A 15,244-nucleotide genomic window follows, 5' to 3' on the forward strand; every position below is an offset into this window, starting at 1 on the left:
TAAGGGGCGTTTCACATCGAAGCTGCACAACATTTTATTTTCACGTAGTTTTGGCCTGAAATATAAAACAACCTTTTTCTTCAAGTTTCAGCTTTTCCTTGTGACAAAGTAAAGCAATTTATTCAGTAAAAAATCACATCGACACAAAAAACAAAGTTGAAAAGTAATTATTCTGATATTAAAGGGATTTTTTTTTACTTTGAAGCTTAAAAAAGGAAGTTGAGTCAAAATTAAATCTGTGTTCAAGTCATTTTTAGGAAGAAATTAAATTTCCTGTGTTACTATTGACTGTATGTGAGACCTGGAGCGAGTCGGTGTGATGTCATAGTGAATGTCAGTCCTGTTCATGTATACAGTCAATGGAATGATTTCAGGCTGAACAGTAGAAGATGATGCAGGACAAACGCCGCCTGGACAGACCGGTGCTCGTTTTTAAAAGGTGCCCTGCTCCTTCCGATGCTTGATGTCCCTCTTCAGCTGACAGGTGGAGCAGACGGGGCAGAACAGCGACATCAGGCAGTCGTTACACATGGAACCCTGAGAACACAGAACCTTCGATGAAGAAGCTGCTCCTCATCATCACAACTCTGAAAAGTCATCTCTATAGAATAAACACGTTTGGATTCAAGTATTTCACTTTATAGTAGAAATGTCACCGTCACACAGGACTGATTCTCTACACGTTTCGCTTTCTCTTATCGGACATCTAAAGAAAATGTGGAAAAAAGCTGAAAATGAACAAAGTGAAGCTCAACACAAAACCCAAACCAAATAAAAAAATTACAATAAGCTGAAGGCAGATAAATTAGAACAAAAACAAACAAAAAACGCCGTAATAACATTGAAGGAAAGTCAAAGAAAATGATTTGTACCAAATAGGATTGAAAATGTTCATTAAGGCAGAAGAAAAGTTAAAAATCTTAGTATTAAACTAGCTATAAACTAGTAAAGTTATTGTAAATGAACCAAAAAAAACTACCTACATGCTAACATCATAATCAAAATACTCTAACATAACGACCATTGTTTATGGGGGTCAGTGTCTTGTGGTGTTCCCCAAGGTTCTGATCTGGGACCCATTTAACTCATTCTCTATATGCTCCCCCTTGGGAGACTCATCAGGATTTCTTATCTATACGCTGATAACATTCAGGTTTATTGCTCCTTTGATAAAACTAATTACAAAAATCTTTCCTATCTACGAGACTACTTTTACTGCTTTTACTACTCAAAGTGTAGTAAAGTGACGACCATTTCCTTTAATAGCTCCTCTGTCTCTAGATTCTCACTCAAAGCTCCTTGTCAGAATTTGTTTTTATCACCTGAGGAACGTGGCTAAACTGAAGACAATATTTCTTCCAAGTTTGATCTTGAGCTATTTAACCCTTGTGCTATCTTAGATGACCCCCCCCCCCCCCCTTACTTTGACGTGTTCTCCCTACCATGAGAAGCTGGATAAAGGTGGAAAGATTTCATGTAATCCATGGACACCAGTGAAGATCACAAATCATTGAAGAAAAAAGGTTCAGAGCACTGTCTAGTGGGTCTAGATGACCCAGCCCCCAACACCTAGGATAGCACAAGGGTTAACCACACTTTTCTCTCTTCTCCTTTAGACCACTGCAATTCTCTTTTAACCTGTTTTAACTAAAAGTCTCTTAAACATCTCCAATTGGTCCAAAACTCTGCAGCGAGGCTTTTAACTGGAACCAATAATCGCACTCATGCCACGCCTCTGCTTTTATCGCTACACTGGCTTCCTATTCAATTCAGAAAAGATTTTAAGATTTTGATTTTAGTCTTTAGAGCCTTTCACGGACAAACCCCAAACTATATTTCTGACCTTTTGACTCCTTACACTCCTGCGCGTTCCTTGAGGCCAACTGATAGGAATCTTTAATGTGTTCCAAAAACTCGTTTTAAAACTCAAGTTAAGACGTTTCTATTTAAGGAAACTTTTAGCTGACTTTTACTTGTGTTCACTTTTATTTATTTGTTTGTTTACTTCTATGCCTGAGTGCATTTAATTTGGGTTTTACCTGCTTTAGACTCCCGGTGCCATTTTTGTGTTCTGTCTCTGATTTTATGTTGTTCTAACATTGTGAAGCACTTTGTGAGCTGTTCTCTGCGAAAAGTGCTAAATAAATAAATATTTACTTTACTCACTAGTTAGAAGAGGGGTACTACATAGGTCTGATGGTTAAAAATGCACATTTGAGTAAAGAGGAAAGCTAATTTAGCTGAAAAAGGTAAAAAACATCAATTATGCGACTAAAATAATGTTTTTTTCTGCTGATTGTGTCTGAATCTCTTTTTTAAACTCGTTTTTTAGCTAAAAAAGTATAAGAGAAAAAAAATAGAATTAAAACAAAAAAAGTACTAAACCAAATCTTGATTCTGCTGATACAAATATTTGTTCAAATGTAATTTTAAGTTCTGAAAAGATGAAACAAACAAAAAAAAACATGTCAAATTAAGGGAAAAACATTTGTAAAGGTTTTTCATTAACACAAACAGTGAGCATTCTTCTCTTTCTTTCTTTCTTTTTTTACACAAAAAGTTAATCATTTGCTTAATTTGTTTTGCTTCATAAAGTTCTTTTATTACAGAAAGTTAATTTCTTACAGAGAAAAAGTGAATCTTTTTTCTGTTTTGAATGCTTGAAGCTAAAAATCATTTTGGATTAAAGTTTTTTCTTTACAGAAACAGAAAATCTTTACCTTTTCTGTATTTTTTGCGCTTTTTCTCTGTGATTTTTTCATCATTTCAGCGTTTTGGTGCCTCCGTTTGAAAAAGCGAAACGCGTCGATCACATGAGGTCATAAAGCCTTTTTCCAGGTTTTACTGTGAAACCTGTAAATCTGTGAGGCGCTGACGCTGCGCCTCTGCTCGCCTCGTGCGCTCAGACTGACCTTGATGTTGTATCTGGTCCGGTAGACGCTGCGGATGGGATACCCGGTGCCAAACATGCAGCACTCGCCCATGTCGCTGGCGATGGTGCAGCCCAGACAGAGGTAGCAGAAGCAGCCGCACAGGCCTGAGCAGGAGGAACAGGAAGAAAGATGGAGGAAAGAAAACACAACCTTTTGGTGGACCATCAGAAACTCTCATGAAATCTACAGGTTTGCTTTCTGAGCTTCAAATTCATGCATCAACTTCAAACGTTTAGCTCCAAAGCGGAACGCTGAACGTCAAAAGGGTTCAGGACTCACAGATCTTAACGTCGTCGCAGCAGTCGCACACGTCGGTCTGGAAGTCAGACGGCTGGAATTTACCCGGCTGGTTGATCACGGCCATGACTGAAAGAGTTTGTCTGTCAGGACAGGAACTGGTCACCAAATTGATCCATGATCAATAAATCCAAATAGAATTACCAAAGTGCTGAAATAATCCAAAAATCAAACAACAACAGCAAGAAGACATGAAATGTAAAAAAACCCACAAATTATCGCAAAGCCCTAAACCAGAAAACTCACCAGATGATGAAAGGATGTCAGAGGCTAAAGGAGTTTATGGCAGAAGTCAGGTTGCTGTTTTATAGCTGGAGCAAAGGGATTAAAGGTCAACCAATGCACCGTTTCCCAGAAACCAATCCACAAACACACCTTAACACACCTACGTATGCACCAGATTAATGAAATAGGGCTGGACAAAAATGAGGGTAACTTAATATTTTGTTGCACAACCTTTTGAGGCAACCACTGCAGTTAAACGGTTTCTGTATTTGTCAATGAGCCTTCTGCACCTGTCCACAGGTATTTTGGCCCACTCCTCATGAGCAAACTGCTCCAGTTGTCTCATGTTTGACGGGTGTCTTCTCCAAATGGCATGTTTCAGCTCCTTCCACTGATGTTGGAAGATCGATCGATCGATGCATCCATCCATATATATAGATATATACATATATATCTATATAAACAAAAAAAAACGCCCCTCTGACCCTTCTGCTGGTGGTTTCTCCTCCAAGCTCGGGTCCTCTACCAGAGGCCTGGGAGCTTGAGGGTCCTGCGCAGTATCTTAGCTGTTCCTAGCACTGCGCTTTTCTGGACTGAGATGTCTGAGATCTTTCCAGGTATCTGTTGTAGCCACTCCTCCAGCTTGGGGGTTACTGCCCCGAGTGCTCCAATTACCACAGGCACCACTGTCACCTTCACTTTCCAGGCTTTCTCCAGTTCTTCTCTGAGTCACTGGTATTTCTCCAGTTTCTCATGTTCCTTCTTCCTGATGTTCCCATCGCTTGTCACTGCCACATCCACCACAACGGCTTTCCTCTGTTCTTTATCCACCACTACAATGTCTGGTTGGTTCTCCATTACCATCCTATCAGTCTGGATCTGGAAGTCCCACAGGATCTTTGCCCTCTCATTCTCTACCACCTTCGGAGGTGTTTCCCATTTTGACCTTGGGGTTTCCAGTTCATAGTCTGCACACATGTTCCTGTATATTATTCCAGCCACTTGATTGTGGCGCTCCATGTATGCTTTAGCTGCCAGCCTCTTACATCCTGCAGTTATGTGCTGGATAGTTTCAGGCGCCTCTTTGCACAGCCTACACCTTGGGTCTTGTCTGGTGTGGTAGATCTACACCTAGGGTCTTGTCTGGTGTGGTAGATCTACACCTTGGGTCTTGTCTGGTGTGGTAGATCTACACCTAGGGTCTCGTCTGGTGTGGTAGATCTACACCTTGGGTCTCGTCTGGTGTGGTACATCTACACCTTGGGTCTTGTCTGGTGTGGTAGATCTGAGCCTCTATGGCTCTGGTGCTCAGGGCTTGTTCCTGAGCTGCCAGGATCAGCGCTTCAGTGCTGTCCTGTAGGCCAGCCCTTTCTAGCCATTGGTAGGACTTCTTGATATCAGCCACTTCAGTTATGGTCCGGTGGTACATCCCATGCAGGGGTTCGTCCTCCCATGAGGATCTGTCCTCCAGCACTGTATCCTCTGCTCTCCATTGCCTGAGACATTCACTGAGCACACTGCCAGTTGGGGCCTTGAGCTTGATGTACTCATGGATCTTGGATGTTTCATCCTGGATAGTGGCTTCTACGCTCACTAGTCCTCGGCCTCCTTCCTTGAGGCTAGCATACAGTCTCAGGGTGCTGGATTTGGGATGGAACCCTCCATGCATGGTGAGGAGCTTTCGTGTCTTAACATCCGTGGTCTGTATCTCTTCCTTTGGCCATCTTATTATTCCTGCAGGGTATCTGATAACTGGCAGTGCGTAGCTGTTTATAGCCCAGGTCTTGTTCTTGCCATTGAACTGGCTTCTCAGGACTTGCCTTACTCGTTGGAGGTATTTAGCTGTGGCAGCTTTCCTTGTTGCCTGCTCCAGGTTGCCATTTGCCTGTGGAATTCCAAGGTACTTGTAACTGTCCTCGATGTCTGCTATTGTTCCTTCTGGGAGTGAGACCCCTCCTGTGTGGACTACCTTGCCTCTCTTTGTCACCATCCGGCTACATTTCTCGAGCCCGAATGACATCCCAATGTCAGTACTGTAGATGCTGGCGGTGTGGATCAGGGAGTCAATGTCACGCTCGCTCTTAGCATATAGCTTGATGTCATCCATGTAGAGGAGGTGACTGATGGTGGCCCCATTTCTGAGTCGGTATGTAAGGATTCAGTAGTTTGGTTTTCTTTGTCATGTTTTTGGTTTCCTTTGTCAGTCACTCCACTTTCAGGTTCATGATCCACAGCTGTCTTCAGTTCAGTTAATTACCCTCAGCCTATTTAAGTGTCTTGGTTTCTGTTCATCCTTGTCAGAGGTCATCTGCTCTGTCTTGTCACCGGTTTGTTTCTCCCCATAGTTTTGTCATGTTTCAGTTTGTTTATTAAATGTTTTATTTCCTGTCAGCAAGCTTGGTCTCCTGCATTTTGGGTCCTCCACCACCAGTTCCTGACTCCTGCATCCATAGCCAGTCTTGTTGATTATTTGGCTGAGGGGGTTCAGACCTCTGCAGAACAGCAGTGGGGACAGAGCATCACATCAAAGCTGCACAACATTTTATTTTCAAAAATGTAGTAAAGTAAATTTAAATCTACGTAGTTTTGGCCTGAAATATAAAACAACCTTTTTCTTCAAGTTTCAGCTTTTCCTTGTGACAAAGTAAAGCGATTTATTCAGTAAAAAATCACATTGACACAAAAAACAAAGTTGAAAAGTAATTATTCTGATATTAAAGGGATTTTTTTTTACTTTGAAGCTTAAAAAAGGAAGTTGAGTCAAAATTAAATCTGTGTTCAAGTCATTTTTAGGAAGAAATTAAATTTCCTGTGTTACTATTGACTGTATGTGAGACCTGGAGCGAGTCGGTGTGATGTCATAGTGAATGTCAGTCCTGTTCATGTATACAGTCAATGGAATGATTTCAGGCTGAACAGTAGAAGATGATGCAGGACAAACGCCGCCTGGACAGACCGGTGCTCGTTTTTAAAAGGTGCCCTGCTCCTTCCGATGCTTGATGTCCCTCTTCAGCTGACAGGTGGAGCAGACGGGGCAGAACAGCGACATCAGGCAGTCGTTACACATGGAACCCTGAGAACACAGAACCTTCGATGAAGAAGCTGCTCCTCATCATCACAACTCTGAAAAGTCATCTCTATAGAATAAACACGTTTGGATTCAAGTATTTCACTTTATAGTAGAAATGTCACCGTCACACAGGACTGATTCTCTACACGTTTCGCTTTCTCTTATCGGACATCTAAAGAAAATGTGGAAAAAAGCTGAAAATGAACAAAGTGAAGCTCAACACAAAACCCAAACCAAATAAAAAAATTACAATAAGCTGAAGGCAGATAAATTAGAACAAAAACAAACAAAAAACGCCGTAATAACATTGAAGGAAAGTCAAAGAAAATGATTTGTACCAAATAGGATTGAAAATGTTCATTAAGGCAGAAGAAAAGTTAAAAATCTTAGTATTAAACTAGCTATAAACTAGTAAAGTTATTGTAAATGAACCAAAAAAAACTACCTACATGCTAACATCATAATCAAAATACTCTAACATAACGACCATTGTTTATGGGGGTCAGTGTCTTGTGGTGTTCCCCAAGGTTCTGATCTGGGACCCATTTAACTCATTCTCTATATGCTCCCCCTTGGGAGACTCATCAGGATTTCTTATCTATACGCTGATAACATTCAGGTTTATTGCTCCTTTGATAAAACTAATTACAAAAATCTTTCCTATCTACGAGACTACTTTTACTGCTTTTACTACTCAAAGTGTAGTAAAGTGACGACCATTTCCTTTAATAGCTCCTCTGTCTCTAGATTCTCACTCAAAGCTCCTTGTCAGAATTTGTTTTTATCACCTGAGGAACGTGGCTAAACTGAAGACAATATTTCTTCCAAGTTTGATCTTGAGCTATTTAACCCTTGTGCTATCTTAGATGACCCCCCCCCCCCCCCCTTACTTTGACGTGTTCTCCCTACCATGAGAAGCTGGATAAAGGTGGAAAGATTTCATGTAATCCATGGACACCAGTGAAGATCACAAATCATTGAAGAAAAAAGGTTCAGAGCACTGTCTAGTGGGTCTAGATGACCCAGCCCCCAACACCTAGGATAGCACAAGGGTTAACCACACTTTTCTCTCTTCTCCTTTAGACCACTGCAATTCTCTTTTAACCTGTTTTAACTAAAAGTCTCTTAAACATCTCCAATTGGTCCAAAACTCTGCAGCGAGGCTTTTAACTGGAACCAATAATCGCACTCATGCCACGCCTCTGCTTTTATCGCTACACTGGCTTCCTATTCAATTCAGAAAAGATTTTAAGATTTTGATTTTAGTCTTTAGAGCCTTTCACGGACAAACCCCAAACTATATTTCTGACCTTTTGACTCCTTACACTCCTGCGCGTTCCTTGAGGCCAACTGATAGGAATCTTTAATGTGTTCCAAAAACTCGTTTTAAAACTCAAGTTAAGACGTTTCTATTTAAGGAAACTTTTAGCTGACTTTTACTTGTGTTCACTTTTATTTATTTGTTTGTTTACTTCTATGCCTGAGTGCATTTAATTTGGGTTTTACCTGCTTTAGACTCCCGGTGCCATTTTTGTGTTCTGTCTCTGATTTTATGTTGTTCTAACATTGTGAAGCACTTTGTGAGCTGTTCTCTGCGAAAAGTGCTAAATAAATAAATATTTACTTTACTCACTAGTTAGAAGAGGGGTACTACATAGGTCTGATGGTTAAAAATGCACATTTGAGTAAAGAGGAAAGCTAATTTAGCTGAAAAAGGTAAAAAACATCAATTATGCGACTAAAATAATGTTTTTTTCTGCTGATTGTGTCTGAATCTCTTTTTTAAACTCGTTTTTTAGCTAAAAAAGTATAAGAGAAAAAAAATAGAATTAAAACAAAAAAAGTACTAAACCAAATCTTGATTCTGCTGATACAAATATTTGTTCAAATGTAATTTTAAGTTCTGAAAAGATGAAACAAACAAAAAAAAACATGTCAAATTAAGGGAAAAACATTTGTAAAGGTTTTTCATTAACACAAACAGTGAGCATTCTTCTCTTTCTTTCTTTCTTTTTTTACACAAAAAGTTAATCATTTGCTTAATTTGTTTTGCTTCATAAAGTTCTTTTATTACAGAAAGTTAATTTCTTACAGAGAAAAAGTGAATCTTTTTTCTGTTTTGAATGCTTGAAGCTAAAAATCATTTTGGATTAAAGTTTTTTCTTTACAGAAACAGAAAATCTTTACCTTTTCTGTATTTTTTGCGCTTTTTCTCTGTGATTTTTTCATCATTTCAGCGTTTTGGTGCCTCCGTTTGAAAAAGCGAAACGCGTCGATCACATGAGGTCATAAAGCCTTTTTCCAGGTTTTACTGTGAAACCTGTAAATCTGTGAGGCGCTGACGCTGCGCCTCTGCTCGCCTCGTGCGCTCAGACTGACCTTGATGTTGTATCTGGTCCGGTAGACGCTGCGGATGGGATACCCGGTGCCAAACATGCAGCACTCGCCCATGTCGCTGGCGATGGTGCAGCCCAGACAGAGGTAGCAGAAGCAGCCGCACAGGCCTGAGCAGGAGGAACAGGAAGAAAGATGGAGGAAAGAAAACACAACCTTTTGGTGGACCATCAGAAACTCTCATGAAATCTACAGGTTTGCTTTCTGAGCTTCAAATTCATGCATCAACTTCAAACGTTTAGCTCCAAAGCGGAACGCTGAACGTCAAAAGGGTTCAGGACTCACAGATCTTAACGTCGTCGCAGCAGTCGCACACGTCGGTCTGGAAGTCAGACGGCTGGAATTTACCCGGCTGGTTGATCACGGCCATGACTGAAAGAGTTTGTCTGTCAGGACAGGAACTGGTCACCAAATTGATCCATGATCAATAAATCCAAATAGAATTACCAAAGTGCTGAAATAATCCAAAAATCAAACAACAACAGCAAGAAGACATGAAATGTAAAAAAACCCACAAATTATCGCAAAGCCCTAAACCAGAAAACTCACCAGATGATGAAAGGATGTCAGAGGCTAAAGGAGTTTATGGCAGAAGTCAGGTTGCTGTTTTATAGCTGGAGCAAAGGGATTAAAGGTCAACCAATGCACCGTTTCCCAGAAAATGACCATGAAGCAGCATAAAGCAACAAGTTTACTGGTTGTTAATCATTATGGTAAGGTTTAAATGTAAAAAAAAACAAAACAAAAAAAAAAGGGCGGAGCCTGTCCACACACACACTCAAATGTTATAAACACACCTGTTAGTTGCAAAAATGTCCACCTGTCGACATGTACACAAAACAGATAGTGTTCACACGCATACTTATGCCTTAAAACCAACTAGTGTGAAATATTTCAGTCATTCAGTCTGTTGAGCTAACACCTGTGCTCAGGTGAGTGTTTATGTTCTTCTAAAATGGATGGTGGAACGTGAAAAGAAGGAGGGAGAGTGCCCAGCCATCCCCACCCCAAGACCCCCACCGCACCAGCAGCGGCAGCCGGAATCCCCCCAACGCCACACGGGAACCGGCAGGGAACAACCGCCGCCCGGGCGACCAAGCCCGCCACCCAGGCCAGGGCCAGCAGGGCCGCCGCAAGGCCCCCAGAGCCAGAGAGCAGGGAGGCACGGAGGGAAAGAGGGCGCCGCCCCAGCCCAACCAGGAGAGCAGCCCCCCCGCCGCGCCGGGAGAACCCAACGCAGGGCCCCACCGGAGAAGGACGCCCACAGCCCCAGACGAACACCCCACCACCACCCAGGAGTTCCGGACATCCCCCCGCCCCAACTCCAGGTACGAGCCAGGACCCCCCAAGGGAGACCCATTCCGCACTCCAGGCAGCCATCCGCCCGGCCCACGGTTGGTCCAGGGAGGAGCGAGGCAGGGGCCCGCCGCCCCCGCCCAGGAGGGGGGAACCCCGGGGAAAAAAGAGGGCCCACAAGGGGTGTTGTAAATATGGCCTGACCAGGCTCGGCCACAGTTGGAAATTTGGCGGGGCCCAGCACTCAGGAGCAAGGACCAGAACCCACCCCCCAGGGACACGAACACCCCCGGCTCAGATGTAATATAAACCCCCCCACCGCGCGGAGAGAGCACCGCCGGGCCCAGGAAGCCGGCACCCCGGGGACACAGCCGCCGTTGCAAAGGGGCCCGTACCCCCCACCAGGGAAGAGGCAGGGGACAGATGGACCCAGGTCCCACCTTCCTTGCAAAATGTGTGTGCGTGTATGTGTGTTTGAGAGGGTGTGTGTGTGCATGTGTGTGTGTTTATGTTGGGATGTATATATTGAGGGGGGAGGGGTGTGTGTACTAAGGGGGGTGCGGTTAAAATTGGTGGGTAGGGCACTAAGGGGACATCTCCTGATTACTCACAGTGACGTCCCCTCACCCTCCCCACCAAGGGGCCCTAAATGTCTAAGGTGCGGTTAAAATTGGTGGGTAGGGTGCTAGGAGGACATCCGCTGCTTGCTGGCAGTGATGTCCAAGCACCCCCCCTACCAAGGGCCCTACATGTCTAAGGTGCAAATAAAACCGAAAGAGGGGGGGCCCACTCCATACGGCAACCACAGGAGGGGGGCCACTGCCTAGTAAACCCCCCCCCAAGGCTCATCGCAGGCTAATCCCCCCACCCCCTCACCCTATTATGAGGTTATATGAGGAAGGGGGTAAGTTGGGGACAGATGATAGACTGTCCCCCGGTGGTCAAACAGCCGTCCCCCGCCCCCCCCCCAGCAAGGGGGCCAGGCCCACCCAGCCCCGGGGCCCCACCCCCGGAGGCGCAGACACCCCAGGCCCAGCACCACCACCCCCACACAGAGAGAGGGGAGCCAGAAAGCGCCGGCCCCCCCCGGAGCAAGCCCAGGCCCCCACCCCCAAACGCCGGCCATAGAAGAGCTCTGGTCAGGCCTCGACGGGACCGAGGCAGCCAACCGGCCGGGAAACCGCCGATGGCCTCAGCGGAGACCCCGACCCGTCAACCCCCCCTGCCCCGTACCAATAGTGCCCCCCCCCCTCCCCCAGAGTGCCCCCCCACAGGACAGGGCCGACAAGACCCCCACCCCACCCCACCCCCAGACCCCGCAGCCGAAGCGGATGACACCCAGAGCGACCGGGGGCCCCAAGAGGGTTGTCCCGTCCCGCCCCAGAGCCAGGGAAGGGCCGATCCCAGCCCCAGGTGTAGACGGGAAGCCCATCCAGCGCCGCTGGGCCCCCCCCCTGAGCAGCGCCCCCCGCCAACCCCCCCCAGCACAGGCAAAGGGACCACCCCCCCAAGCCAAGCCAGACCACCACCCCACCCCCCCACCACGCACCCCCACACCCAAGCCCAGAGGACCACGCAGCGCCCCAGGCCGCCCCACCCAGGCGCCGGACCCGACCCCCCGACCAACGGAGCCCCCACCACCCCCGGCCAGGCACCGGAGGCCCCGACCCCCACCCCGGCCCACGGCAGAAGGGCAAGGAGCAGCGACGACCATGCCCCCCCCACCCCCTAAGTCACGGAGTTAGCTATGGGAGACCAGAGAGACCGAATTCTTTCAAAGTTACTTGAACTTTGGGCTGACATTTTTTCCAAGCTGATATGATCAAGCAGCAGATTTCTGTGTTGACTATTTTTTTTGCTTTTCCAATTTATTAAAATAGTTTTTTTAGCAATGCAAAGAGTTATGAAAATGATAGAGCCTAATCCTCCTTCTACATCGATGGCACTCATGTCACCAAGCACACAAAGTGACGGTGAAGCTGTGATTGAAACCTTAAGCCAGACTGATAGATCGGCACATACCTGCTGCCAGAGAGCCTGGACAGGCGTGCAGAACCATAGTGCGTGCATGTAATTGTCGGGTAGATTACTGTCACAGTGCTGACAAATGTCTGAGTTACTGAGACCCATCTTGAACATCCTCTGTCCAGTGTAGTAAATTCTGTGAAGAGTTTTGAAATGGATTAGCTGCAGATTTGGACTTTTTGTCATTTTAAAGGTGTTTAGACAAAGTTCTGACCAAAAACTTTCATCTGTGCTGATGCTCAAATCCGCATCCCATTTTGTTGTCGGAAGTGAAATATTGTTATCTAAATTACATAAAAGTTTGTATATTTTGGAGAGAGTTTTATTCATTGAGAAATTGATCAGAGTGGTAACTACATCTGGTAGCTTTAAATCGTTGTCTCTGTATTTAAACTTTTTAGTAATAATTGATTTAAGTTGCTGATATTCCAAGAAGTTATATATTCCATGTTTGTCTTGAAGTTCCTGGGGGGTTATGAATCTTCTATCAATAATTATGTGCTCTAGTTGTTTTATGCCCCCTGCTTGCCAAGCTGGGAAGTGAATAATTTTTTGGTTTATAAGGATGTCCGGGTTGTTCCAGATGGGTGTCATTTTGCACGGTTGAATTGATGATTTTGATATTTTGAGAAATTCCCACCAGGCTGTTAAAGTGGCATTTATATTAATACTTTTGAAACAATCCTGTTTTTTAACTGTTTGGCTAATAAATGGAAGATCTGACAGGTTGATCTTTCCACATAACGCCTGTTCCAAGTCTAACCATGAGTTGGTTTCTGGATTATTTTTTAACCATTTTAAGATGTATTGTAATCTATTTGCAAGAAAGTAATTGTGGAAGTTAGGTAATTCTAATCCTCCACAGCTTTTTGCAGATTTTAAAGTTTTTAGACTAATTCTTGCAGGTTTATTGTTCCATAGAAAGCTTGATATGGATGAGTCTAATGTTTTGAACCATTTTAATGGCGGTTGTGTGGGAATCATTGAGAAGAGATAATTAACTTTGGGTAAGATTTTCATTTTAACCGTGGCTACCTTGCCCATAAGGGACAAAGGCAGGTTGGTCCAGCGTGTTAGATCGTCCTGTATGTTTTTCAGTAATGGGGTGTAGTTTAGCTGCACCAGTTCTGATATTTTGGGGGAAAAATAAATACCTAGATATTTTATATTGCCTGATTTAACTGGTATTGTGAGTCCTTGCTCCGCATTACTGTTCAGTGGTAATAAAACAGATTTATTCCAATTAATGGAATAGTCTGATATAGAAGAGAATTCATTAATGATTGTTGCCGTTTCATTTACAGAATGTATATTACTTAAAAACAGTAATATGTCATCTGCATAGAGACTAATTTTATGATGGCTGTGTTTGGTTTTAATTCCTTTAATACTCTCATTCTGTCTTATTGCTGCAGCTAGAGGCTCGATAAATATTGCAAAAAGAGAGGGGGAGAGTGGGCAACCCTGTCTAGTTCCTCTTCCAAGAAAAAACCTGTTGGAAGTCTGTTTATTAGTTCTAACTGATGCATTGGGGTTGTGATATAATATTTTGATCCAATTGATGAATGATTCTCCAAACCCAAACTTATGGAGGGCAGCAATGAGGAACTTCCAATTTACTCTATCAAAGGCTTTTTCAGCATCCAGTGATAGTATAGTCATTTCCTGGTTTTTGATGGTGGCAAAGTCTATTATGTTAACGAGTCTGCGGACATTGTCATCCGAGTGTCTGCCTTTGATGAATCCAGTTTGATCAATGTCAATTATGTGAGGAGTGACTTTTTCTATTCTCTGTGCTAGTGCTTTGCAGATAATTTTTACATCTGCATTAATTAAAGAAATGGGGCGATAGCTTGAAGGACTCGTGGGGTCTTTGTCTGGTTTTAGAAGAAAGATAATGTTGGCAGAGTTCATGTTAGGTGGTAGAGATTGGCTTTCATTGATAAATTTTACCGTTTTATAAAACGTTGGTGCCAGTTGTTCCCAGAATTCCTTATAAAACTCTGCAGGAAAGCCGTCGGGTCCTGGTGCTTTGCTGTTAGGCATAAGTAACAGAGCTTCATGAAGCTCAGACAGCGAGAGCGGAGAGTCTAAATTTGTGATTTGATCTTCGTTTAACTTGGGCAGGTTTATATTGTTGAGAAATGAGTTGATGCTTTGTTCTGATGGATTGATCTGTGGAGGGTATAAGTTTTGATAAAAGTCTTTAAACGCATTATTAATTTTTGCCGGGTCATGGGTGACATTCCCTGTTTGGTCCATAATAGAAGTGATTGTTGATTTTTCTTTATTAATTTTAAGCTGATTAGCTAGAAATTTGCCAGATTTATTTGAGTTTTCATATCTTTCCAGTCGAAGCCTTTGTATCTGGAATTGTGTTTGTTTATTGATGTCATTTAACTGCAGCTTTAAATTTTTCAGGTCCCCCAGTATGTGTTCCTGTGCAGAAGCAGCATAAGCAGTCTCCAGAGTTTTTATTTTATTTCCTAATTCTAATAAATCTGCTTTCTCTTTGCGTTTTTTATGCGTTGAATAAGAGATGATTTTCCCTCTCATGACTGCTTTTGCTGCTTCCCAAAGAATACTTGGTGATATTTCAGAAGTATCGTTGAATTCTAAGAAGGTTGCCCACTCTTTTTTAAAGAATTCAATAAATTCCTGGTCTTTTAACAGAGACGTATTAAACCTCCAGGTTGAACCCGAGGGTCTGGGTACTTCCCTTGAAATAGTAACAGAAACTGGTGCATGGTCACTGATAATAATTGGATGAATGTTGGAACTTTTAATTTCTTTCAAAAGGGAGTTACTGACTAATAAATAATCTAAACGAGATTGTGAATGGTGAACTGGAGAAAAAAAGGTGAACCCCTTAGTGCTTGGATGACATGAGCGCCACGCGTCGCAGAGACCCAGATCATTCATGTACTGCTTTAGAATACTTGCAGACTGCCATGTACGCTGGTTTGCTGCTGTGCTGAGTCTGTCAAGTTCAGGGTCCAAAACA

The 15,244-nt window shown here is 43.5% G+C and overlaps 2 protein-coding genes across 4 annotated transcripts; both read right to left on the reverse strand.

Moving 5' to 3' along the window:
- Positions 1-18: 18 nt before the first annotated feature.
- plac8 (placenta specific 8) lies at positions 19-3,710 on the reverse strand. 2 transcript variants are annotated; one of them, XM_011481444.3, is made up of 4 exons: positions 3,477-3,710; positions 3,213-3,299; positions 2,913-3,037; positions 19-537 (listed from the first exon to the last, which is right to left on the reverse strand). In XM_011481444.3, exons 2-4 carry the CDS (start codon positions 3,295-3,297, stop codon positions 433-435), a joined length of 315 nt encoding a protein of 104 aa, XP_011479746.1. In that variant the 5' UTR covers positions 3,298-3,299; positions 3,477-3,710; the 3' UTR covers positions 19-432. The 2 variants fall into 2 exon arrangements, with proteins under 2 accessions (XP_011479746.1, XP_004074540.1); XM_004074492.4 differs by having other exon boundaries at positions 3,213-3,313.
- A 2,274-nt stretch (positions 3,711-5,984) lies between these two features.
- Positions 5,985-9,586, reverse strand: LOC111948355 (placenta-specific gene 8 protein-like). Of its 2 annotated transcripts, none has more exons than XM_023961101.1 (4): positions 9,469-9,586; positions 9,205-9,305; positions 8,905-9,029; positions 5,985-6,528 (listed from the first exon to the last, which is right to left on the reverse strand). In XM_023961101.1, the coding sequence occupies exons 2-4, from the start codon at positions 9,287-9,289 to the stop codon at positions 6,424-6,426; spliced, it is 315 nt and encodes a 104-aa protein (XP_023816869.1). In that variant the 5' UTR covers positions 9,290-9,305; positions 9,469-9,586; the 3' UTR covers positions 5,985-6,423. The 2 variants fall into 2 exon arrangements, with proteins under 2 accessions (XP_023816869.1, XP_023816870.1); XM_023961102.1 differs by having other exon boundaries at positions 9,205-9,291; positions 9,469-9,570.
- Positions 9,587-15,244: the final 5,658 nt, after the last annotated feature.

The sequence above is a fragment of the Oryzias latipes genome, chromosome 12, assembly GCF_002234675.1.
Source record: "Oryzias latipes chromosome 12, ASM223467v1".
NCBI lineage: Eukaryota > Metazoa > Chordata > Actinopteri > Beloniformes > Adrianichthyidae > Oryzias > Oryzias latipes.

Excerpts from the sequence above, each read along its gene's own strand:
- plac8 (XM_011481444.3), bottom strand. The coding sequence starts at position 3,297 with ATGGCCGTGATCAACCAGCCGGGTAAATTCCAGCCGTCTGACTTCCAG. Across the intron at positions 3,038-3,212 it reads CTGCGACGACGTTAAGATCT|GCCTGTGCGGCTGCTTCTGC; the intron begins GTGAGTCCTGAA and ends CCTCCTGCTCAG. Across the intron at positions 538-2,912 it reads GGACCAGATACAACATCAAG|GGTTCCATGTGTAACGACTG; the intron begins GTCAGTCTGAGC and ends CTGTGTTCTCAG.
- LOC111948355 (XM_023961101.1), bottom strand. The coding sequence starts at position 9,289 with ATGGCCGTGATCAACCAGCCGGGTAAATTCCAGCCGTCTGACTTCCAG. Across the intron at positions 9,030-9,204 it reads CTGCGACGACGTTAAGATCT|GCCTGTGCGGCTGCTTCTGC; the intron begins GTGAGTCCTGAA and ends CCTCCTGCTCAG. Across the intron at positions 6,529-8,904 it reads GGACCAGATACAACATCAAG|GGTTCCATGTGTAACGACTG; the intron begins GTCAGTCTGAGC and ends CTGTGTTCTCAG.